This window comes from Bombyx mori, chromosome 1, assembly GCF_030269925.1.
Source record: "Bombyx mori chromosome 1, ASM3026992v2".
Lineage (NCBI taxonomy): Eukaryota > Metazoa > Arthropoda > Insecta > Lepidoptera > Bombycidae > Bombyx > Bombyx mori.
The window spans coordinates 8,766,412-8,790,972 of NC_085107.1; the positions used below are offsets into that span (position 1 = coordinate 8,766,412).

General features: G+C 34.6%; 1 protein-coding gene across 1 annotated transcript; it reads right to left on the reverse strand.

The window, feature by feature from the left end:
- Window positions 1-333: 333 nt before the first annotated feature.
- Window positions 334-22,098, reverse strand: LOC101736769 (peroxidasin). Its single transcript, XM_004929788.5, has 7 exons — window positions 20,307-22,098; window positions 9,628-9,843; window positions 5,172-5,243; window positions 4,821-5,053; window positions 4,402-4,698; window positions 3,543-3,821; window positions 334-3,462 (listed from the first exon to the last, which is right to left on the reverse strand). The coding sequence occupies exons 1-7, from the start codon at window positions 20,471-20,473 to the stop codon at window positions 587-589; spliced, it is 4,140 nt and encodes a 1,379-aa protein (XP_004929845.2). The 5' UTR covers window positions 20,474-22,098; the 3' UTR covers window positions 334-586.
- Between the last annotated feature and the right edge of the window lie 2,463 nt (window positions 22,099-24,561).

The window sequence follows — 24,561 nt, forward strand, 5'->3', positions numbered from 1 at the left end:
TCGTTAATGGTCATGGTATCAGAGCAGTCACCGTCTACAACGACCATTCATGAAATTGTTAACCTTGAAATTATAGGCCTACTGTCGGACAGCTATTAGTAATTCCACTAGGTTGCGACTGACTCTTCTAGCTCGACCAGAAGTCCAGGTGAAGCGCAAGAACTCCAGGTCACCATCAACAAACCCGAATTCTCAAACACATATCTTGAAAAAACATAGCCAAAATAGAAGGTGAAAAAACTGAATAATAGTTGTTCAGTTCTGTTTGTAAAAAATATGTAAACAACACAAAAATGTTTGATATGCCGCCAAAAATTAATTAAAAAACAAATATGGACTAGACTCATAAGCTTATTATCAATATTTTTATTTTTGAATATAGTATTGTTATTAAACTAAACATTAACACATGTATTAATAATAGGCTCATTACAAAGTGCATGTGCACTTAATAAATGGCTACTGTTTGACAATATCATAGATCCTTAGAACTATTTTGAAAAACTTTATGTAGTAATAATTAATTAATGTAGTTCGAATGTTGAAACATCAGAAGTACAATATGTAAGTAGAATACATGACTAATTTACTCTTCCTCGAATGGAAATTCATTACTGAAAGAAAGAGTATCGTTCGCTTTACAGGTAGCTTCGAGTATTTCGATTCTTTTCTTAAGCATCTCAATGGTATGTACTAAATCATTTTGTAAATGTTCCAATTTATTAAAGCGGCCGTTTGTAATATTGGAATCAACATCTCTTCGAGCTCGCCGCTTCTCTCTCTCTGTATCAAGATCAAAATTACAAGATTCACAGTCAGCCCAGAAACGAAGATCCATTGATGGCAAATCTTCACAAGATACAAGCCCATCTTGTACTTCCGGTAAGTAAAATACGTTTTCGCTAATTGTATCAATATTATCGCCATTGTCACACAAGATTCGAGCTAGACTTGTTTCCTTTATCTGTCGAAGTTGATCGGGTTTAAACACGCTTGGGTTTTCATACCAAAATCGATCGCCATCGCGTAAACGAACAAATTGCTCCATTAATAAACATCTAAATAAGGGACCGACTTTGCCACCTTCAACCTGATCTTCTAAAATTCCTCCTACCCAAACATCTATATTGTGAACTGATCCGTAAAGCTCCTGTAATTTGTCCCTTACTTCTTTATCGCTTATTTCACCAGACAAATCGTCAAAGTCGTTAACTTCACTCATATTACAAAACTGACGCCACTTAGTGTATGGAGGTATAGCGTGGTCTCGGCCCCTTTGTATATTAATGGCAGCTAAATCAAGAGCTACAGCATGTGCGCTGTAGAATAGCTTTTCCGTCAGTTCTGAATTAAGATTTTGTTTAGATGTTTTCAATTTTGCTGGTGTTGTAAACATTCCTCGCAGCAAAGGGTCTACTCCACCTTCGTCAACTAATCTCCATGGTGAAAAAAATGCATTACGAAGCAATAAGTGACCCTGGGGTATAGTTTCAAAGTTTTCGTCATACCGATGAAGTACAGGATTGATCAAAGAATGTCCAAAGCGAAGAGCAGCTGTGGCAAAAACATTAGATATTGATGGATTAAGACGATTATCGTATTGTTTATATTTTCCCAATTGATCATATCCTTCCGGACCTAATATGATAGGCAGCCAATGTTCATAAGTGATAAATTGCATTTGAGCACCCACAACTTTTCTTGCTTCTTGGTAAACTCTGTCGCCATCCCAAAATGGATTCAAGGCTTTTAATTGAAGGGCTATACGATTGTGCTCTCGCATCCAAATGGTGTGCATAGCTGCTAGACCAATTTGCTCATTTGCTCTAATATCACCAGCCACAAAACAACTTCGCGTGCTCTCTTCTAAATTACGTCGACAGTCCATTCCGTTTAAGCCTGATGTTGGTAGTAACGGTTTTCTACCAGGAAATGTGGCACCGACTCTGAGTAATCCATTATCATTGGTTAGATCACGAAGGTCTTCTGCCACTGATTTTTCAAAACCGTACACTTGTGAAGCGTCAAGAAAAGAAGTAAGTTGATTAATCTGTTCTCTTGTTTGCAAAGTACCGAAAAGAACAGAAGTTGTTCCTGAACCACAAACAGAGCTCGTTCTTATAAAATCAATGCATCGCCGATTATTCACTCTAGGATCGTTTAAGGGTACATCAATCGGAAAACAAGGAGGAGCATAGTCGCAAGTTTTCTTACAATCAACACCATCCCAAGTTTGAGAACTTACAGGGGGTAATGCGTGATCCAAATCATGATCTAACCACTGTCCCCATTGCATAGTCATATGCGTTATTTCTATATCCTGTGTTATTTCGGTAGTCGTTATAATAGCAGTAGATATCAATCGTGCACTTGGTAATGTAAAACCGTTATATTTTAAATCTTTATTCCACCCAATTGGTTGGCTAAAACCGTTTTCGTAAATAGGATAAAGAATTCTTCTGAATCCTGAAAGTGATGTACCCCACATAGGATGTGCAAAGTTGTTACAACTGCCATCAAGTGAACGGTATTTACTATGGTAACACATGTCAGAGCAGTCTTTTTCTTCTCTGTGGGCCACACATCCAGATAGTCTTGCAATTACTTCGAGGTGTTGGTTTGATAGTACGCTTTGATAATTAAATGGTTCAGCTGTACTTAACTTCTTTCCGCTCTGTATATATTCTTTTAATTTATCTAAAGTCCTTTCATAAATTTCTGCTGCTCTTGCTACTTCACGTTCGGGTGCATTAGGGAACCTGGTCATTCTATAAAGATCGCCGATATTAACTACGGCACTTCGATTTTTAAATAATTGGTCAACTGTTCTTTCAATGGCTTGGTCTACGTCCCGCATAGCTTGTGTCAAAGCTATGTTTACGTACGCGTCCCCTGGTAAAAGGTTGTCCTTAACAGTAAGAAAAACGGATGCTGTATCACGACCATAATCATTAAAAGCTGAACATTCATATCGACCAGTATCGGTTACGGAGACGTTTCTTATTATGAGGCTACCAATCACTGTTATCGAAATTCTATCATCTTCTACGATTCTTGAACCATCTTTCCTCCAATCAATCGAAGCAGGTGGCACACTTTCGATTTCGCAAGGCATTTGCACTGAAGTTTCTTTAAATGCATCCATATCTTCTGGCTTCAAAACGATACGAGGAGGAATGATTTCTACCTGTTCGAGTGTTAGAACAGCAGATGCTTCAATCATACCTCCATCATTTTCTGCTCTGCAGTGATATATAGCATCATCATCTCTAGTCACTTCCAATAAAGTTAAATTTTGATTATCATCACTCAGCACAATATTTTCAGTTATAGGTAATATTACCGTATTTCTATACCATTTAATCGAAGGTTTTGGAGTTCCCTTCGCTTTACACGTAAACCAAACGTTATCTCCGATAATAGCTGTCTGATTCGTGGGAACCACTATAAAAGATGGCGGAGCTGAAATAAAATATAAAATTTATAATCGAAATATTACATTTATAAGAGGTTAATTAAGTTTTCTAATACAAAATACTCACCAGTAACCTCTAATGGAACAGATGCAGATATTTTTCCATGTATGTTTTCAACTTGACATGTGTAAACACCCGCATCTGAATTTTGAACATTTTTGATAAGAATAGATCCATTATGTTGTAAAATTATGCGCTCGTTTAATAACATTCTTTCTCCGTTAAAATACCAGGCCACATGCGGCTTGGGAAATCCAGTAGCAGTGCAATCAAACATCACCGAAGTTTCATTAATTTTGGCGAATCGTTTTTGTGGCGTCGAAACGAATACCGGAGGAGCGGGACCTATAAAAAATAAAAATAAAAGAATGAAGAAATAAAAATGAAGTAATCCATATCAATTTTCTTTTAAACTTCCATATTAGTTGTCGTTGTTTAGTTGTCGTCGTGGCTTAAAGGATAAGACGTCCGGTGCAATCGTGTGTAGCGATGCACCGGTATTCGAATTATTTCGAATCCCGCAGGCGGGTACCAATTTTTGTAATGAAATACGTACTTAATTGGCACGATTGACTTCCACGGTGAAGGAATAACATCGTGTATTAAAAATCAAACCCGTAAAATTATAATGTGCGTAATTACTGGTAGTAGGACCACATGTGAATCCGCACGGGTAGGTACCACCACCCTGCCATTTCTGCCGTGAAGAGGTAATGCGTTTCGGTTTAAAGGGTGGGGCAGCCGTTGTAACTATACTGAAACCTTAGAACTCATATCTCAAGGTGGGCGGCGCCATTGTAGATGTGTATGATTGACGTTGTAGATGTCTATGGGCTCTGGTAACCACTTAACAGCAGGTGGGCTGTGAGCTCGTCCACCCAACTATGCAATAAAAAAAAATTTAAAAAAATATATGTAGTCTCACTTTTATGTTCTTCCGCTTTTCTTCGTACAATCATTTTTGCCGGTTTAGAATGAGCTTTTCCTGCCACATTTTTTGCCATGCATTCAAACAAGCCATCATCGTTTTCATTAGCTTCATGAACCATAAGCGTTCCGTTGTCGAAAATTTCGTATCGATTTTCATTTAATGGAATAACTTCTGAATCACGAAGCCAAAGAATTTCAGGTGCTGGTTCACCAGTCGCCACACATGTGAAAACTGCATTTTCTCCAAAACTCACTTCAACATCGTTTGGTTCGGATTCGAATTGAGGTTGTTCTGAAAGTAATACTAACATTAAACAAGCTATCCCAATAATAACACTACATGAAACACAAAAACATCTTTCATTGATATCAATCTTTAACAACCACTAAGAATTTGCGTCACACGGCACTCACGGCAAGGAAGGTCATGGTGCTTCATAGCGGCTAGGGAGGTTCCAGTGACGGAGGCTGGTTGGTAACAAGTTGCCGCCACATGCATCCATTCGTTATTCTCCAGCATACGGATGAACCATAGTATAGAACAATCGCAGATCAATGCATTACTATCTAAACGGAGTTTCCTTAACTTTGGCATTCCTTGAAATGAGCCATATGGAATACTCTTCAATTTGTTATTATGTAAATACCTGGAAAAGTTAATTTCAAAATAAAGTACGAAAATAGATGTAGCCGTTCCGACAAAATTGAAAGTTAACAGACACTTGATTTAAAATGTTTGATAAACAAATAATTCTAATCACTCACAGTCGGTCCAGACGCGGAAGATTCGAGAAAGTTTCTGGTTCAATGTGATGTATTTCATTCACGTGCAGATATCTGAAAATAAAATTTGTCGGGATAGAGAATTTTTAAAATGCTTTATACAAGTATTTAATGTGAAAAGCAACTTTTTTCACTCATAGATTTCATGAGTCTATGGCTTAGCAAATCAGAGATTGCTACCGTTTATCTTCTGTACCAACAATACCAAGAGCCTGGAAAATAGCCGTCCAGCCTACAGCTAAAAACTAACTAAATTCTAACATAATATTTAAGTACCCTATACTGCCTATACAATATGCAATTTTAATTCTGAATAAAGTTTAAAAGCAGACAAGCACGTAGACAGTGCGATTAAATAAATTGACAACATTCACCAATCATAAACGTAAATGAATATTAAACACACTAAATGTGCCTTTATTAGAATTGATGTACACAATGGAAATAAATTTTCGTTACATTATTGAATCGTATCCTGAGGATGACGACTGTAATTTAATAATAGATATGTACGTTTTCTATTTTCTCTTTTATACGAATTTTGAAAATCAATCTATTTTTCATGTTTGAAGAAAATCGGCGCCTTATTTTCACCGCGTTAGAGAACATAAGTATATTTCGCAATTCGACAAAACTGTAGCAAAAGAATAATATATTTATTTATTGAATGGATAATTCTGGAGTTATGTGGAAACAAGATAAACAGTCTTCCTTAAACAAAATTACTTTTTATCCATGTTAATGAAATCACTATAACACAATTTTTCCAATTACATCATTATATGAATCACACTTAGGTTCATTTAAGATTCATTATGGTAGGTACTGAAGCTTTAAAATACCAGTACGTAAATTGAGACAACTGCTGCAAAAACATATAAACCAAAAAGAGACAGATAGTTGCGCATTCGCAGACTGTACATAAATATTAAGATTACATAATTTTTGTACTACCATCGTTTAAATGGTAGGACAACTGGTAATTTGTAATTATTGCATAGAAAGACTTGGGTGCTTTCGACCTGTTTGGTGTTATGTCATGACCGAAGCCCGGAGGTATCACAACGTGAATGCTGCTTGCGCCTTAAATTGATGAGGTTGAAGTTTTTTTATTTTATTACTTAGATGGATGGACGAGCTCACAGCCCACCTGCTGTTAAGTGGTTACTGGAGCCCATAAACATCTACGACATAAATTCGCCACTCACCTTGAGATATCAGTTCTAAGGTCTCAAGTATAGTTACAACGGCTGCCCCACCCTTCAAACCGAAACGCATTACTGCTTACGGCAGAAATAGGCAGGGCGGTGGTACCTACCCGCGCGTACTCTCAAGAGGTCCTACCACCAACAAAAAAGTCTCATTTATAAAATAGCGGCTGGCCCACCCTTCAAACAGGAACGCACGACCATATCACAACAGAGAAGAGCAGGATGGTAGCTAGTTATCCGTGCTTAGACTTACAATAAGTCCTGCGACAATCAAAGTCACAAATTTTCAAACATATTTCCGATTTTGATATTTAACGATGGTATCAAGGCTCAAGGAATAGAGCGTGAAAGTCACTGACGACACATGTGTTAAGTAACAATGTATCTGAGACTTCAATTTTATGTCTTATGATTTGCAATGGCATTCATACGGTGCAGTATCTATAGGCCAACCGCTTAACATCAAGCGTCATCTGCCTATCTGAACTGTGATAGTACAAAATATGTAGCAACTATTTTTTTGCATTTGGATATGTAATCATGTATTTTTACGACCTCTCCTCAAGTCACTCGCTTATTACTGAGCATATTAGTATTTATTCGATGAATTGTCATTTGTTTATTGCCACTTTCGTCGGTCAGCGACACAGTGACAGTTCACTTTGATGTTTTTGAACGATTTGTAACATTTCGACAATTTTATCAATCACCAATGACACCATTTTGTTTGCTAACTATTAGCAGTATCACTCAAATTCGGTTTGCATGTGATGCTATTGCCGACATGACATATGAGGTTTGCATTCCGATACACTCGATGTTAATAAGTAAGTAAATCTTCTTATCAAATTTTGCAATATTTGACTTCTTTTCGCTGATAAGTAAGTAAGCATTATAAGTAAATATTACGAGCCCTCCAAACTGTTCAGTTTGTTGGCGGGACGCGGCCTCGTTTCTACAGCCACGTACCATACACTAATTTATTAAAAATTCTTAGATTATTATGTATACTCAAGCATAATTACTATGAATGATAGAAGATGAATGATGTAAAAGTGATTTTGTTGTGAATAAATTCTGTTTTTAAGGCTCTGTCTTAACAAAATATATTTTGTGCTAGATACCTATTTAGATATCGTTATTACATAATAATTAATTACCTTCGATTGGTTTAATTTTTATAATACATATTTGTATTCTTGAAACATGGGTCTGAATATCTTAAATTTGCAAGACATGTTGCGCGAATTCTTTATTAAGCTGCTCTAAGTTTCGAGAGGAGCTCACTATGCCTTAATAGTAAGTGGTTATCGAATTCGATACACACACACACACAACGTGAATACCGGCACACACACGTTGCTACACGAGATCGAATTCACAATTGTATTGTAGGGCTGCCCCGTGCTTCATACCGGAACTTGTTTCGCTGTAGAAATAGGCCAGATTGTGGTACTTAATCTAGCGAACGCACAACATGTACGCAAACGTACCCTTGCATGTATCGATAAAATCTGCGAATATGATTTTCACTACACAACGTTATTCCTAAATCGTGAAAGAAGCTCGTGAACATAATACGTATGTACGTATTTAATTTGCAAACTGTACAAAGCTATGACATGCGAAATATGTATATCATTCATTAGCAATTTAATGGCCGTGTTTAGTTTTAGATGATCTCGGACACAAGTCGTCCTAATATCGATGTTTGAAATACTTTTTCACTACTCTGTATAAATATAGAAGCTTTCTTTTATATCAATTAAATTCTACCTATAGTCAAAGCTATACAAAGTAAAATCTAGAGGACTAAAAACTAAATTCCGTAAGGGTTTCTCAAGTATATCGGTTATCTTATCAGATATTTGCGTTTGAGGCGATATGGTTGCAGTCACGGTACCGACTGAATAAGAAGCATCCTAAATATTCGGGTTATGTCAGTTTAAACAAGAACTTGCTTGTGAAATTGAAACCACCACATGTTTTGCTTCCTAAAGCAATCATTCTTCTTTTAAATTACATATAAAACTGAAAACCTCCTATAAGTAGTATTTATTTAACATTTCAAAACATACTGAAATTTTCCCTTTACGTATATATTCACAATAGATTTATTTGTAAAAAATAACCACCGACACGAATGAACGAACACAAAATGAAATATTCAATATGGATAACGAGAAACGGTGAAATGAAATTTCCTAGTTATTCTGAAGGATCCTACCTCCTCACTAAATGAAGGTTTTCAATAACGAATGTTGAATGAATGAGAACTGTTCTTCACTTGTTTGAATGATACATATATATATTTTTTTTTAATTAGTTTATCTGATCTGAAGTACATATTTTTCCAATAATATAGTTTTAACTATTTCCACGTTTTTTCAGATAATGTAGATAACCAAGTAACGTTTTTTTTAAAGTGAATACTTTTAACTGTTTTTATTTATTTGTGTATTTAATATTTTCTAATTCAAAGTAGAGCTTCAAAATTATTCAAACAATTAGTTGCATTTGTTATTTTAATTTTTAGTACAGCCATAGTGGTGATAACTGACGAGGACTAGTCTCACAAATCTGTACAGACTTGTGGCTCGGCAATGACGCTTCGTCAGGAGCCTATCCGCATCGACCCGTGGGTATCGAGTCGGGAACACGATTGGGATCTTACCCGAGTACCGTCTCCATAGTTTTTCGGGGTCATTCACATACGGATTCGGAGACTAGCTAGGGAGACCAAAGAAGACCTAAGCTGCTCTACACGAAGCGTGCGTAAGGACAACCGGGTGATGGATGACCGCTATCTTTGACCCAAGCTGGTTATGACACAGCGGGGTATTCCGAGGTTATTTGTTGGCGGTGCACTCTAAAGGGACTTCAGACCGCCAAATAACAAGGCGTGATGCCTACAGCACATGATTTAGCGTCCCGTAAAGGTAAAGTGAGAAAGAGAAAGCCACTCCGCTTGAACCGCTTCACCCTAACCCCACCTGATTCGTTTTAGTTCTGTCTCATCTGAGGCTGGCTGGGCGACAGAGGACTTTCCCAGCGTGTAGGCGAAATATCGCCGATTTCCTCCTTACTAAAAAACGAGCCACATATCCGGAATAACTTACCTATTCTGGTCAGTCTTATTTGGGAAAAGCCAGATTTAGTTTTCACTTCCCACTTTCACAATTACCTATTTAAATTAGCATATCGGATTATAAGCTATAAGTACTTACAGCTGTTCCAAATGCTTTAGATCCTGGAAAACATCAGAGTCGATGTGTTTTATGCGATTGCGATATAGATACAAGTACTTGAGGCGTCGTAGTCCATGGAATGCTCCAGAGCGCAGTGCTCGCAGATGATTGTCGTTCAGGAGTAGTGACCGTAGTTGATGCAGATGATTGAACACACCAGGCTCGATCTCTTGAATCAAATTAAAACGAACGTCCCTGAAAAACAAAAACATTTTTAGATACCACTAGCCGTTTTTTTTTTTTTTTTTTTTTTTCCCCTTCCTATGCTGATAGCCTTGAGAGGCTATTTCAGCTTCACCCTGACGTTAGTAGGTGAGCTCGCGGGGCTCAACCGGAGAGTTGCTAACACTGACCCTAGCAAGAGCAGTGCTTCGCAGAATCTACCACCGGATCGGAAACGCGACCCACTGAGAAGATCCGGCGAGAAACTCAGTGGGCTTAACCACTAGCCGTACTCGCCCGCTTCGCTGGGCATTTAAAATTAACATTATAATTTTTTCATTGTTATTAGGGATTGCTATTAGTCATTGTTATTAGGGAGTCCAACGCTCATATAAATATTAGCCTATCCATTAGGTATATGTATTTGGATACCAAGTTTCAAGTCATTCGGATGCATGGTTCGGTAGTTATAACAGAACATCCGTAAAAACCACTGTAGATTTATATATTAGTATAGATTACACTTTAGGTATTCAAATTTATTGAATATGTGAAAGTAAAGATCTCGCTATTTTCTGCCGCGAAGCAATTATCGTTTCGATTATGGAAGGTAGAAGCCTATCGGTTGTATACAAAAGGCTTTCATTGAAAATAATTTAAATGAAGCCTCGATAAATTTAATTCAAGCAATCCTTTTCAATACTCGCAAAGAATAAAATAAATATTGACCGTGTAATAATACACTCTGATTGCCAGGTGCAGTAATGAACAGAAACCCTAGACACGTGTAAATATAATTATTTTTACAGAAGTGGATTATTCGGTCACAAATGTTCACTTCAAACAAAAACAGCCCTGCCATAAGTATATTCGAGCACACGTCAAATTTCTCAGTATCATTGTTTAGTTAGAATTTATAAATTTATTTCTATGACAAAAACGATCTGAGATATAAAAAAAAACAAATATTACTCGGTAATAAGTACGAAACCTATAAAAATCAAAGAACTCCTTCGATATACTTTACACTCGAATTTATATGGTTCAGAGAAATTGCTACGTTTCCATTAGACAAGCGAGACAAGTATGTCGTTTCCGAGCAAACTGATATTCACGTAAAGATCAAACAATCAGTTACGGTTTGAAAGCGTGATGTATAATAAAAAGTTAAGTTTAAAGTTCATTACATTATATTTTCAAGCGAGACTAATAATTGAATGAAGTCTGAGTGGAACGCCGTGAAACATAATAATATGTATTTGTGGTACGATCATTTTTCACGGTGTTTCGACACTTAGGAATGTATTAACTAGCTAAATACTTTCATCGATCCACAATAAAAGTTGATCGACAAAAACAACATTAAAATCTGAGCAGAAGTAAGGAAATTATTGAAATAATCCAACAGTATAACGGAGATATATGTACGCGAAAATATTAGTAAATTTATTTATCAAAATATCTATTAAAGTTGTGCCGGGCGAATCATTTTCCTGAGGCAGTTAGTTTAGTAGTTGCTATTTATCCTGCCAGTGCAGCGACCGAAATGTATGTTGGCGTCCAACATTAATTCGGTACCTACTATTCAGTGTAATTTACGAGTACCCTGGTAACTTTGTATTTTATACATTTGCAAACTAACTGAGAGTTTACCTTTACCGGTATTTACTTCGTAGGATTTAGCAGTAGAGCTGTTTTCCAAATCGCATATGAAATGTCTGAAGCATGAAATATTTAAACTTACGGTATTCTATTTGGGGATATACTGCTAGTCCCGCTTTGACAAGACTCCTTACGTAATGCGTCATGTTCATTCGATACGAAACTAGAACTCTATAGGAATTGACAGGTTCTAAAATAGGTAACGCTTCTCTCTCTTGTATTATGAAACTTCAAGATAAGTTTTAGGGTTAGGTATTCAAAAAATCTAACAAGTATTCAGCCTAATGTTATTGTGACAAGCGCTCTGTGTAATTTGTGTAGATGATTGTTATACATATGTATTACAAATCGATTTCGATCGATTTCATATATAAATATAAAATCATTAGCCCGTCCCCCCTCACATAATCGTCTTTTTGAAATTGCTCCACCTCGCCGTGTTTTGTTTTCGCGCAGGTGGCCTATTTATAGAGATAATTTTCCTCGTTGCTACCAAAATCACCATGACTGGATTTAGTTCAAGTACCCATATATTTCTTCTTTTCACTGACTTGAATCAAAACTTGTATGTATCTTAATGAAATAATTAAAGAATTATGAAAAAAGAAATCTATACATTATTACTCCTTCTATACTATACTATAATAACTGTAAAACTGTGCTTTATACTAATCACTTGGCAGTAAAAAATACTTCCAATAAGTTCTCAATTTTACTGTTTTACAACGTTTCTATTGCGATTTATATTTTAAGATACGATGATGTTGATCGGTAGTACCAGATGTTACCTGTCATTCGGGTCAGTCCTTCGTAACTATGAATACCTCTGAACCTTAATATGTTTTAGGTACATATATATTATTTAACGATGTTGATTACTTAACGTATATTATAGTAGGGCTACGTCGGTATCATATACGCACTTTGTTTACTTATAGCCATATTATATTGCATATAAACCTCGGACAGTAAAAACTCGATTTTGTAAGGACCTCATTGCAAAACCAGTTCTTCGGATCAACTTAATGCTTTTATTTCTTATTCAGTTTAAAATATCAGATATCGTTTTGTGTTTCCCGTCATTTCGAATTAGCGGAATTAAAGGTCTATTAAAATATGTAATTTGACATCGCAATCAACCGAATTTATATGATTACCGATTTTTAAAGATTATTCCAATTCGATTATCATAGTAGATACGCCATACAAATATAAAACCATAAATTTGACGCTATCGTATTGATAGATGAACAAAACTATTCAAAATAATAACAAAAGTGGAAATGACAGATCATTATGTCACAATCGCAATAGCAGACTGAGAACATAAACCCTATAAACATACACTTAAATAATATAAAAACCTATGACGATATTACAGTAATGTACGGAATAAACTGCAAAACTATAATGTACAATTTAATATGAGTTCTGATCAAAAACCAGTCGTTTCTCAACCACAAGAGCCGCTATTTATAATTCAATAAAGCGAATAGACTACCGAGTCATTTCAAATAATAAGCGTCAAATTTCAAGCAATACAGAGATGTTCACTGAAATCTTGAAAGTTCGAAATTAAATAGGCACTTTGTATTTTACATTGCAGTTCACGAGTTGCTTGAGTGCACTCTGACACAAAGCTAAAAGCTTCCCGAGCTCAGGTAAGATGTAGATAAAAAGTTTCGCGCTCAAGTCTGTTCGTTCGAAGCGTAGAGCATTGATCGCGTAAGCGTACCCAATTAGTCTTATTCAATATACCAACACTTCAACTTTTTCAACATTGATTAAATGTTTTACTTTATGAAAAACTTTTTATTTATTTATTTTCACCTATTTGAAAACCTGTATGCACAAACATTACTTGCTATACAATAACAAGCTAAAAAAATTAAAAGTAATTTAGCAAAATTGTAAAATATCCTTTCTTTATTTCTTAACTAACAAACCATTCTGATTAAGAATTCTTATTTATAGTTCATAGCTTTCGTTGACAGAGTGATACAGTGAATTCGTATTAAAAGTTCATAGCTTTCATTGACAGAGTGAGACAGTGACTTCTTATTATAGTTCATAGCTTTCATTGACATAGTGATACAGTGAATTCTTATTATAGTTCATAGCTTACCTTGAAAGAGTGATACAGTATTTTCAAATAATTTCCGAATCTAGTTACCTCTTTTGTTTTCATAATTCACTGTACGGCTCTTACGCTGGCCTCCTTTTTTTTAATAAGTCAGTATTACGTGGTATTACGTAGTATATTATCGTGATATGACAGTGAGAAATCAATGATATTATTTGTATCGTATAATCAAACAAAATTTGTAAATAAGAACATTATTTAATCAAGCAATGATCAATAAATAATACATGTGAAACAAATAACTAAATGAAATATCGATATATCTCACGTGTACGAGTGTGTTCGAGTCAAGAAAAATCTTATCGAAATATTTAGTTCTAAACCAGGATTGTTCTCGGTTTCTCTTTTTTTTTAGCACTGGGGAATCCATTTACTATAATAGCTCCAATACCTCAATAAGGGTAGGTGGTACCGGACGCTAACTCATATAATATAAGAGTGAGTAGCTTCTTTATTTATCGACAGTCACTTATTAGACCAAAGCACCTGGCAGTAAAAATTGTTTCCACAAGTTTCAAAAGGCGTTCTCAATCAAATGACTTGATAAGTATCTTTTAAGTTCCAAACTACACTGTTTTTTTTATTATTATTAAAGCCTTTATAAACCAAGCAAGCCATGTTTTTTGTGTTCGAAAAAAATGTATTCTAGTAAGTTTTTTTTATTATTTTTTGATAAATAATCCCATGGGTGATCGTTTGGTCGAAGGAATCCTTATTGGGAACAAAGGCACTCAAATTTCATTTTATAATTATTCAAAATCAATTTATCTTACACATCATTAAGTTAATAGTCACTTTTTCTATGACGTCAACTTTATACGTTCATTATATTGTATTTATGTAAGTATATACTATACATATATACATTTGTACGTATATAGAAAGCGACTGGTAGTCTAAGTATCATGATGCAAAGTTGAAACCTGCTAATTACAACTTTGCTTCTATTTATTGGTTCCGAGCTTTCAACTTTTCAAAGGCAACGACACTCGCAATTAAATTAGCCTTTTGCCGTGACAAAAAGTTGGATTCAACAATCAAACTTTTTTATAAAGTACTTCTCCGTCGATCGGAAAAAAAAAGCCTGGGCATAAAATTAGATTTATGCTCAGTTAGCTCCAGTCACATACTTTGCGGTGTTGCTTTGAGGTATTAGATTCTAGGAACGAGGTAACACGGTATTTGTATTATTAAATTGAACATTTTCTATTGAAAGTGATTTTGTTCTATCGCGAACGCTTTTAAAGAGAACCCATAAAAGGTATTTCATATTTTACAATTAATCTCATTTATTTTGATTAACCCGACTGTAAATAAAACCTTTGCAATGTGCAAGGTGCAAGGAACTTTGTGAGCAATAAATTGAAGAAGAAAAAGAAAACAGATAGTTCGTCATGTTTCTTTTTGAGATATTACTCGTCCGTGAGTTTTAATTTTATTTGTGTGTATACCGTCGTTATTGATTTATTTACGAGCATCGAATTCAAAAGCCTGGGTGAGGCTGCCGCTCCTCTGCCATGGTTCATAGATTTCGCTAACACGAAGTTCAGTTCGGCTCAACAATAATGCTAACCTTATACCTACGTACTCCGAAAATAGCAAACGAACGTACCATGAAGGCTAATACGTAATTACAGTACCGGAACGAATTATAACTCTTTGATTAATCACGACCCACTTGAAGTTAAATAGTTACTGGGGTCCATAAACACTATAATGCGAGCACCGCCGCTATCTTTTCAGACTTGTGTGCTTAGTGCGAGTTTTTTAACGATCTCGATAGCGATTAATAATTAATTTATTAAATGAATATAAATATATTGAATTAAATATGCAGTTGTAACAGCACCCCTTGTGGCAAACGTAGGCAAACGTTCCAACTCCATACAAATTAGAGTTAACTTTTACACTATCGAGAACGTTAAGAAACTCGCACTAAGCACACTTGACAAATGATGGCATCGCTGCGGAAATAGGCAGAATTATCGTGCCAGCACGTGCTTGTTTGTAACACGTCTTTTGAATAGTAATTCCACATAGGATAGAGACATAGATAAAGAGAAGAATTCTTGTAAATGCAGTGCGAAGTATATTATCTGATGAAGCATAAAAGCTGATCGACCCGCATTGTAGATGTCGATATGTGGATGGCCAGTAGGTACGAGAATTCGTCAAAAAATACATTGTTATTATCGTTATATGTGACATGAATTTCAGATGAAATATAACATCCGTTGGTCGACGGCTGAGTGTATTTAAATAAACTTGTACGATAGGTCATCCTGTACGTTCGTGCTCGAGAACGAGGGAACTAACAAACACTGACAGAAAGTGATCGAGTGCGCTCTAAAGTTCGGTGGGTCTATTCGACTTGCTTTACGTTAAGGTAGAAGAATGCACAAAGTGGGAATGAGTTGCTCGCTCCGGGCATTTCAATACTGCAATAATTGTAACGTTATAATACGCATTGTAAAAATGAATATTTAAAAAAACATCTACTAATATTAAAAAAAAGGACATGCCCGCTGAGTTTCTTGCCAGTTCTTCTCAGGATGGAGGCTAGTTTTTGTGAATTGGCAGTAGTACAACCATGGAGACTGGAGCATAATGAGTTGCTAACTGCTCGAAAATTAGTGCAATAGGTAAAAAGTAAAGCGTAATATTTCATAGAATATTCAAAACCAATAATAGTTCAAAACGTAACGGAATCAAAGCATTTTTAAACGTTGTCACATCATTTTGTTTCTGGGCTGTTCGAAGTTTTAATATACCTATTAGGTATACTTCAATCATACATTTTAATTATATAGGAAAATTACCTCAGACGGAGCTCTTTTGAACAAAATTTTGTTATTCACTGTTCGTATATTTGTATCTCGCAACTACCTAATGACTCTGATAATACGAGTATTAGGAAGGTATAATTAAAGTAATTGTAAACATAATTTTATTAACAATATCGAAAATTATTAATAATTTATAAACGAAAGATTAGAAGAGTTGAGCTCACGTGAAACGTAATAGTAATACCTACTGTCGGATATTTTAACCTATTTATTATATGCGGGTATTAAAAATTCTTCGTCTTCTTAATAGTTAAGGAAAATGTTTATTGAAATCAATAGTTGGGAACATGTACGCTGAGGAAAAAACAAATGTTTTCCTTCTCTCTTAAATTTCAGCCGTCACCTAGAATAACTTTAAGAATATATGTATGATGTATTATTATATATTTATTATATGTATACATAAAAAATTCAACGAATATCGTTCTGATGTTGTTATATTGAGGTGTGCTTGAGACATGAAACATTTATGATTACGCCCTACTAAAAAAAGTTAAGCGCGCAAGATACTATTATAAATATATACTTAGTTTACTTTTAAAATATAAACGTGAACATTCATCCCGACTACGGAACCATTACCTCGGCGTTGTCTCGAATGCACCTGCTCGTGTTTTATGATTTACTGCTACGTTTACTTTTAATAGAACTATTACTAAAAAGATAAGGTTTCGGAAACTTATATTCGATTTCGATGAAAGTAATTACTTATTCTTAGAATCAGTGGATGTCAAATACATCTTTAAATTTCAAGTCTGCGATTAAAAAGGGAAAAACTCTTATAATTATAAAATTTTATTCATGAACAAAAATAAACACTCAAAGCGCACAGCAATTTGAACAGTTAAATTATTCTAGTGCGTCCGAAATGAATTTTGGAAATGGAAAAATTACATGAATATTTGCTAATTGAATATTTTGATTCTGTTTGTAATAATTATTGAAATTCTAAATACAATAAAAGTTGTTTTTGATTGAAACGTTTCGCATTCAAAATTTTAAATAATGAACGCGAAAATTAAATGTACTTTTCAAAAGTTTGCGTCAAACGAATTTCCAGACGAACAAATGTATTAATATTTTTTTTCGTTTGCGCTTTTATTTAAAGTTTGGAGCAGTAGAAAACGCATTTGTGTTCCGATGTTATAAAAGTGCAGAAATGCTCGTATGATCCAAACGGAAGTTTCGAAGTTAGCAGCCGCAAGAATTTACACTGAGTAACTTTGGTAAAATATAGATTCTATTCCGCTATATATTATTAGACTTGATGATGTTAGACTAGATAGCTCTATTATTGGGCTTCTCGAATATTTTAATCACGCATTTTTCTCATATATTTAAGCGTAATGACGCAACTATCCAAATAGGTACGTTAATGGCTAACATTTGCTGTTTCGAATATGACAACAATGACATCACATTCCAGTTTGATAAGATGACAAAATATAGAAGGGACGTGCTGTTTGTTACTATCTTGAACTTATTTAAGACTTGTACGAAGTCGTAATATAATTATCAAAGCTTACTGGAATGCATTATATTAGTGTACCGAAATCACACGATAACCCAGAGACTTTTTCATAAGAAATTAGTGTGTATGATATAAGCAATCACTAAATTTCAACAAAGTAAATGAAAAAAATTAATACAGATAAGAGTCTAGGAATTTAAAACAAGTTTAAAGGAAAAGTTTTCAACTTTATTATCGAGCTAGACCTTTTGCGTGTTTTGTGTGTTTGATTGCATTATATGTGTGAAAGAATTCACGGCCCAACAAGTGAGTCGACTATTATCAAAGGCGGCAATCTGACTTTTGGACAATGATTGGTAAATCAGAAAAACGAATTATTGACTTTGTATTCCATTGGCAGTCACAAAACTCTTCGGAACGACATCTTAGATAAATAACAGGTTAACTATTAACCTTTATTTAATGCAGGTTTTGAACCGTATTATTTGAAGGAGACGATTATATTCAAATAAATCTGTATTGACATATCAATAAAAAATTTTTGTCCAAATGTACAGATTGCCACCTTTGATAATAGACGACTCAAGTACTAAGTGGCTACAAGGCACATGGGCGCTCAGAAACATGAATTCTGAATTGAATATATATCACCTGCAAGCCGGTAGCCATGATTGTTTCTCGGCAAGAATAAACAAGATGGTGGTAACTAATACTTATTCTATATATTATGATATAAAAATGAATTGCTGTTCGTTAGTCTCGCTAAAACTCGAGAACGGCTGGACCGATTTGGCTAATTTTGGTCTTGAATTATTTGTGGAAGTCCAGGAAAGGTTTAAAAGGTAGATAAATATGAAAATTCTCGGAATTAAATATAGTTTAGGTCTTTTATTTATCGATTGAGGCACTACGAAGTCTGCCGGGTCAGCTAGTACATAATAACAATTAAAACAGAAAATTCTAAAGTTGAAGACTTCTATTCGTATTACGCGATGCTATTCCTTTAGTAGTGGCTTCAAGCGCGGATTTCCTAAAAAAAAAACCTGCCTGCTGAATTTAAACTAATAGTAACGTAGCGTTAAAACGCATTAAGCTATTTGAAGTCGTGTGATAAAATGAGCATAATTGAATGACAAAGGATAAACCCTACAAATCTTTGTCTTTCTCCCAATAAGCCTTATTTCACAATATTTATATATTCAAGTATATTTTTTTATCTTGAAACATAATATTATTATGTATAATATGAAAACAGTGTATTTTTATTGTACGTCTTTCGTACATTCGTGCTTCATTCTCCAATTGAATAAATAATAATAAGCTTGGCACAGTTGTTTTCGGTACTTCGGTGAATATTTGTGATCTAGTACCATAAAAGAAAAACGGGTGGCGCGTAAGTCGATTCAAGCAAGAACTTCAAGCATCCAGTCATAAAAAAAATCTCATCATATAAAACTTTTTTTAAATTAAAATAATATTTTTAATCAAAATATGCCCATAGTTATATCTTTTGTTATTTTTTTTTGTATTAGCAAATATATTATCACTATGTATGTATTTGTTTTAATCTAAAATACACTGTAATACCTACTATGTTTTATCTTATGTCTTTGTACGCTTCATTAATTAATTTTGTATTTTGATTAAAAAACTTATATAAAGAACGGATAACAGCAGAATGTTATAGGTCAAAACATTGATAAAATGCATTAGTTCCTAGCAACATCGCTATTATTAAACAGTTATAAAATTAACGAACTTTGCGGTTTATTCAGGAACAATTTTATTTATGACAACATACTTGCAAGTTCTGACTCACGCAACGCCATATTCTGTTATTCAAAGAACTTCTTGTTCTGTAAAGCTATAAAATTAATAATCTATGTGCTCAACTAGTGATAGCATCAAAATTATATTTTTCATGGTGTGATTTTGACATTAAGACAAGACTTATGAGTAGTTTAAAAAAAGTGTATTTTATTGTTGAAATTACGTCAAATGATTTCATATATGTATATTTTTTCTAATTATTGATTAAAATGTACTTAAATAAAAATCACAGATATGAATTCGTAGTTTTAAAGAAATCGTTGTGTAATTATAGATCATAGAAAAAGAAAACCATGTTAAAAAGCCCTTTGTTATTTTTGAAACAGATAACATATTGGTGAATTTATTAATAGCTCTGCAAATATTCAAAAATAAGGTCAAGCAGTAACAGATGCTCTCGCAACAATAACATTTCGCGTTTGGTCGCACGCGCTGTCCCGTCTTGTAATCTGAAATTTATTTTTATACCCTACAGTACCTAAACCAAGTTTAAAATAAAATGAGAATACTTCTAAAGTTGCATAAGTTTAAGTTGCATACTTACAGAGTGTGCGTATCGGCCGGGGTTTTAGGAATAGACAGCAGATCTTGGTGTAGACATCCCACCTTGCTGCGGAGACACTGGCATTTTTGGGGGCAAAATTTCACACTTAAAATAAGTGAAAATAAATTAAAAATCAAGAGGAACTTGAAAAAGTTACAAAGCCTCATTGTGACTAAGTTTACGAAAGGAGCAAAATCTTCGGCCTCGCACTGTAACGCTTCGAAGCGAGCTGACGAGAGCGAGTGCCGGAGGGCGACTGAATCAGATCCAACTCGTCCGTCCACAGACGCGAGCGGGATAATACGTGAGTCGAGCGCGCTGTCCGGGACCACTCCTAAACTACATACATATTTCGGTTTTAACCAATATTCAACTAAACGCAGAAATCGCAGATTCACTAAACAAAAAGTAAGAAAAAACGTCCCCAGCAAACATTAGACTGAAGAACATTCCTTTCAAACCTAGAACAAACAATTTTTTTACTTGTACATACAAACTTTCGACAAGTTCCTGACACTATCTGTTAAATTTTACGCTGATTTAATACAATACTTATATAAAATCATTATTTAGCGTACGGTGTATATTTTTAATTAATATACACATAAAGTACATTTTACAGTATTCTAAAATTACGGAGAAGGCTACCATTATATCATTCTGTTGACGCGATCCTTGAAGAAAACGTGTTTTGTTTTTTTTCTTTAAACTCGAAATCGGAAGATGTGTATTGCATATATAATATAATTACGTTAATCACTGAACCTTTGTCTGCCCTGTAGTAGTAATAAGACACAAACAGACGAAACAAGTGAACGCATGTTGTTTGAGATTTTATTTGAAAAGTTATGCCAGGCGCAGAGGCTGCTGGTGTTCAGAATATGTTAACGTAATGTTAATCTAATATATACTTAATATACTTACAGTTGTGACAGCTCTACATATATGCTGTACAGACCTACAGAACCCTTTAGAGGTAGCTAAGCACTGGGTACATTGCGTTTATTGGGTAGATGACAAAGGTAAGTTCAGATGCAACATCAAAACCTAGTTAAATGCAACCCAGTCGACAAACGCAACAGCATAATAGTCAACTTACACAAATTGTTTTAGGTAAATCAAACACAACCGCAAAATTCTGTAATTTGTTAACTTTTTTGCTGCCAAAAATTGGGTCAGATTTGGTGGGTTTTTTTTAAATGTTCATACTATATTCGGTCTATTATCTAGAAAAAACAACTTCACAAAACGATCATAAGCAAATTTGTTTTGCACCTGGGCATGTGCCAGGTAAGGCCGTAGATTATGTTTTAACACAATTGTCATACTAAAGTTATTAGCTTTCTTATAAGCTGGTGTTATATTATCCTTAAAGGCTATTTTTAAAACAAAGCCAATATTCATCGTAAAGGTTCCAGCGACAAAATTGTTTTTCTTTCATAAATAATTATAAATTGGTATTGAAGGAATTCCCAAAAAGCGGCCAACAGTCTATACCCCACGAGTCTAAAATGTCCACATAATTGTATAGAACGTACAAATTAAATAACTACTATATGGCAAACCAGAGGGCCGCAGAAGTCGTGGCAGGCCCAAACTCCGATGGTTAGATGGCGTAGAGCACGACCTCAAAGTTATCGGTGTCAGGAACTGGAAGGAGAAAGCCCTGAACAGAGCAGTCTGGAGAAACATACTGGACCAGGCTAAGGCCCACTCTGGGCTGAGGCCTAAGATGGTGATGAAGTAAAAATTAAATAAAGGCAATGTTAATTTTAAATACATGCAATTTAATACAGACACAGTGAAATTTGTTTTGGTAGACCAATCACTAAACCGAGTCGGTGCTAGGTCTCAGTACTTAATATAAGGTTGGGGAAAAAGTTTCTTCGCATTTTTAAAGAAAATTCACATTTTTTTAATATAGTTCATTTACATTTAACTACAGTATGTAGGTACCATTTTGTTCAATAACTTTTTGCGATCTTGTAGGTAGGGACATGATCTCATTGCTACAGAAATTTTGGGGCTTCTGATCAAAATACCGCGACAATTGGTTTTAGCAGTCCTCTCGTGATGTTAACCTGACACTGCCTAAAGAATTCTGAAGAGACCGAAACAGGTGGAAATTTGAATGTGGAAGGTCAGGACTATACGGCGGATGCATTAACACCTCGCAGCCGCTAAGCTCTCTTCATTTTTGCTGGGTGGCTAAAATGTGTAAGGTCTAGCGTTATCATAATGAAAAACCACACCTCTTCTGTTGATTAATTCCGGCCGCTTTCTCTCAACTTCTTGCTTTAATCTCATCAGTTGTTCGCAGTAGAGTTCAGAATCGATGGTCCTGCCTGGTGGTAACAGCTCATAATGAATAATGCCCTGAAACTACTGATATGCCGATCTTGCTCCACTTTTTAAAAAATGGCATCAATTTTATCCGTAATAGAGCGACCAGAGCGACGTGCATCTTTGACATCGAAATTTCCAGATTGAAAACGCTTAAACCAAATTTGTGCTACTCTCACAGACACTGTAAATGTCCATAAAACACCGCAAATTTTTTCGCAGCCTGCGTTGTATTTTTACATTTTTTGTAGTTAAATTTTAAAATGTATCGAATTTCTTCATTAGGTTCACTCATTTTGACCGTGCAAAAATTAAATAAAAATCACACATTTTCCTAATTTGAATTTGGAATTATTTTCTTTAAAATTTAAACTTTTAATAATACCAAAACCAGCCAGATACAAATGGTATAGCCAAAGAGATTTTATTACAAGTTCGTACATACTTTATTGCGAAAAGACTTTTCCCCAACCTATTATTAAAAAAAAAACAGCAAAATACTTTTAAATAAAATATTACAAGCTATAAATTTTGACGCGGTAAAATAGTTTACTTGGAATTTTATCGTATTATACACATGATCCGCATGATCCATCCATGCAGCTTCCTTTAGAAAAGGTTTTCGATTCAAAATGAAATCCACATAGAGAGATGCATGTCTCTTTAGAACATTTAATACTCCTGTGTAGACTACTTAAACATTATTTTCAAGTAGTTATTTGATAATAGTTTTTCAAGAATTACCTATCTCTAGTATCATCTTAATAATTATGCAAATATATTTTAACGAACTTATTCAAACACCCATAAAATAATTTAATTATTACACGCTTGCTTGAATAACCGACATAAATGTTCCCGATGAAGATATTATATTTAGTAAGCATCAAAATTATAAAAATAAATGTTCATAAATATGTATAATTTTTATTATAAAAAAATTAAAAAAGATATTTCTGACAATATAATACTACAAAATTAACAAAAAAAAATGAATAATTTTACAGGATAGACCCATTTACATGTTATTCCATAAAACCTCGGAGAAGCTTGCCTGGTATAAACTTAATTACTGATAACTTATAAATAAAACTTAAATATACGACAATTTCTCCTAAAAATCTCTGCTTTACGTCGTGCAGCTGTCATTTTCACCCATTTTCAATGATGCGAAACTTCATACGTATCCGAAACCATTACTTCCCCGTACCAGAACTGACGTAAAACTTAAATATACGACAATTTCTCCTAAAAATCTCTGCTTTACGTCGTGCAGCTGTCATTTTCACCCATTTTCAATGATGCGAAACTTCATACGTATCCGAAACCATTACTTCCCCGTACCAGAACTGACGCTATTTTGCTTAACTCGACATTTCAGTGTCTCCACTCTTTGATCTATTCATGATCAACTGTCTTTAAGCAAAATCTAGAGTCATCTGAGAATAGAACTAAAATCCAAACTTTGTTATTGCGAGCAAAACAAAGTTAGAGTACTCGATATTACAGGTCAAAAAAGGCAAGATAGCAGTTATGTGTAAATAGAAGTAATAGTTCTCTGGCCATACTTTTCTATTTACAGACCTTAAAGTCTTATCCTGCTAGGTTTCTATACTGTCCCGTCAATACTCTTAAAAACTCTGTGTTCCACAGATTTTGTTATTCGTAATGCTTGAGTGCATGATAAGGTGTCTAGGTGTGCTCAGTTTCCATTAAGGTAACAGCCTTAGATTGCGTTGCTTTTAGACCTGGCTTTCTCAATTTATTTGCAGTAACAATTCACACTTACCCACGACAAATAAGGCAGTCAAGGTAAAATACGCTTTAATAATGTTAGCGGCCAGTATTCAGAGGGCAGCTACAAAAATAAAATGAAACATTTTCTTACGTTTGCGATGCTGATATCTACCCG

Bases quoted from the DNA above. Each gene is read 5' to 3' on its own strand.
- LOC101736769 (XM_004929788.5), bottom strand. From the start codon at position 20,473: ATGAGGCTTTGTAACTTTTTCAAGTTCCTCTTGATTTTTAATTTATTT. The intron at 9,844-20,306 runs GTAAGTATGCAA...TTTGTTTTTCAG, and splicing joins CCGGCCGATACGCACACTCT to GGACGTTCGTTTTAATTTGA. The intron at 3,822-4,401 runs GTGAGACTACAT...TATTTTTTATAG, and splicing joins AAAAGCGGAAGAACATAAAA to GTCCCGCTCCTCCGGTATTC.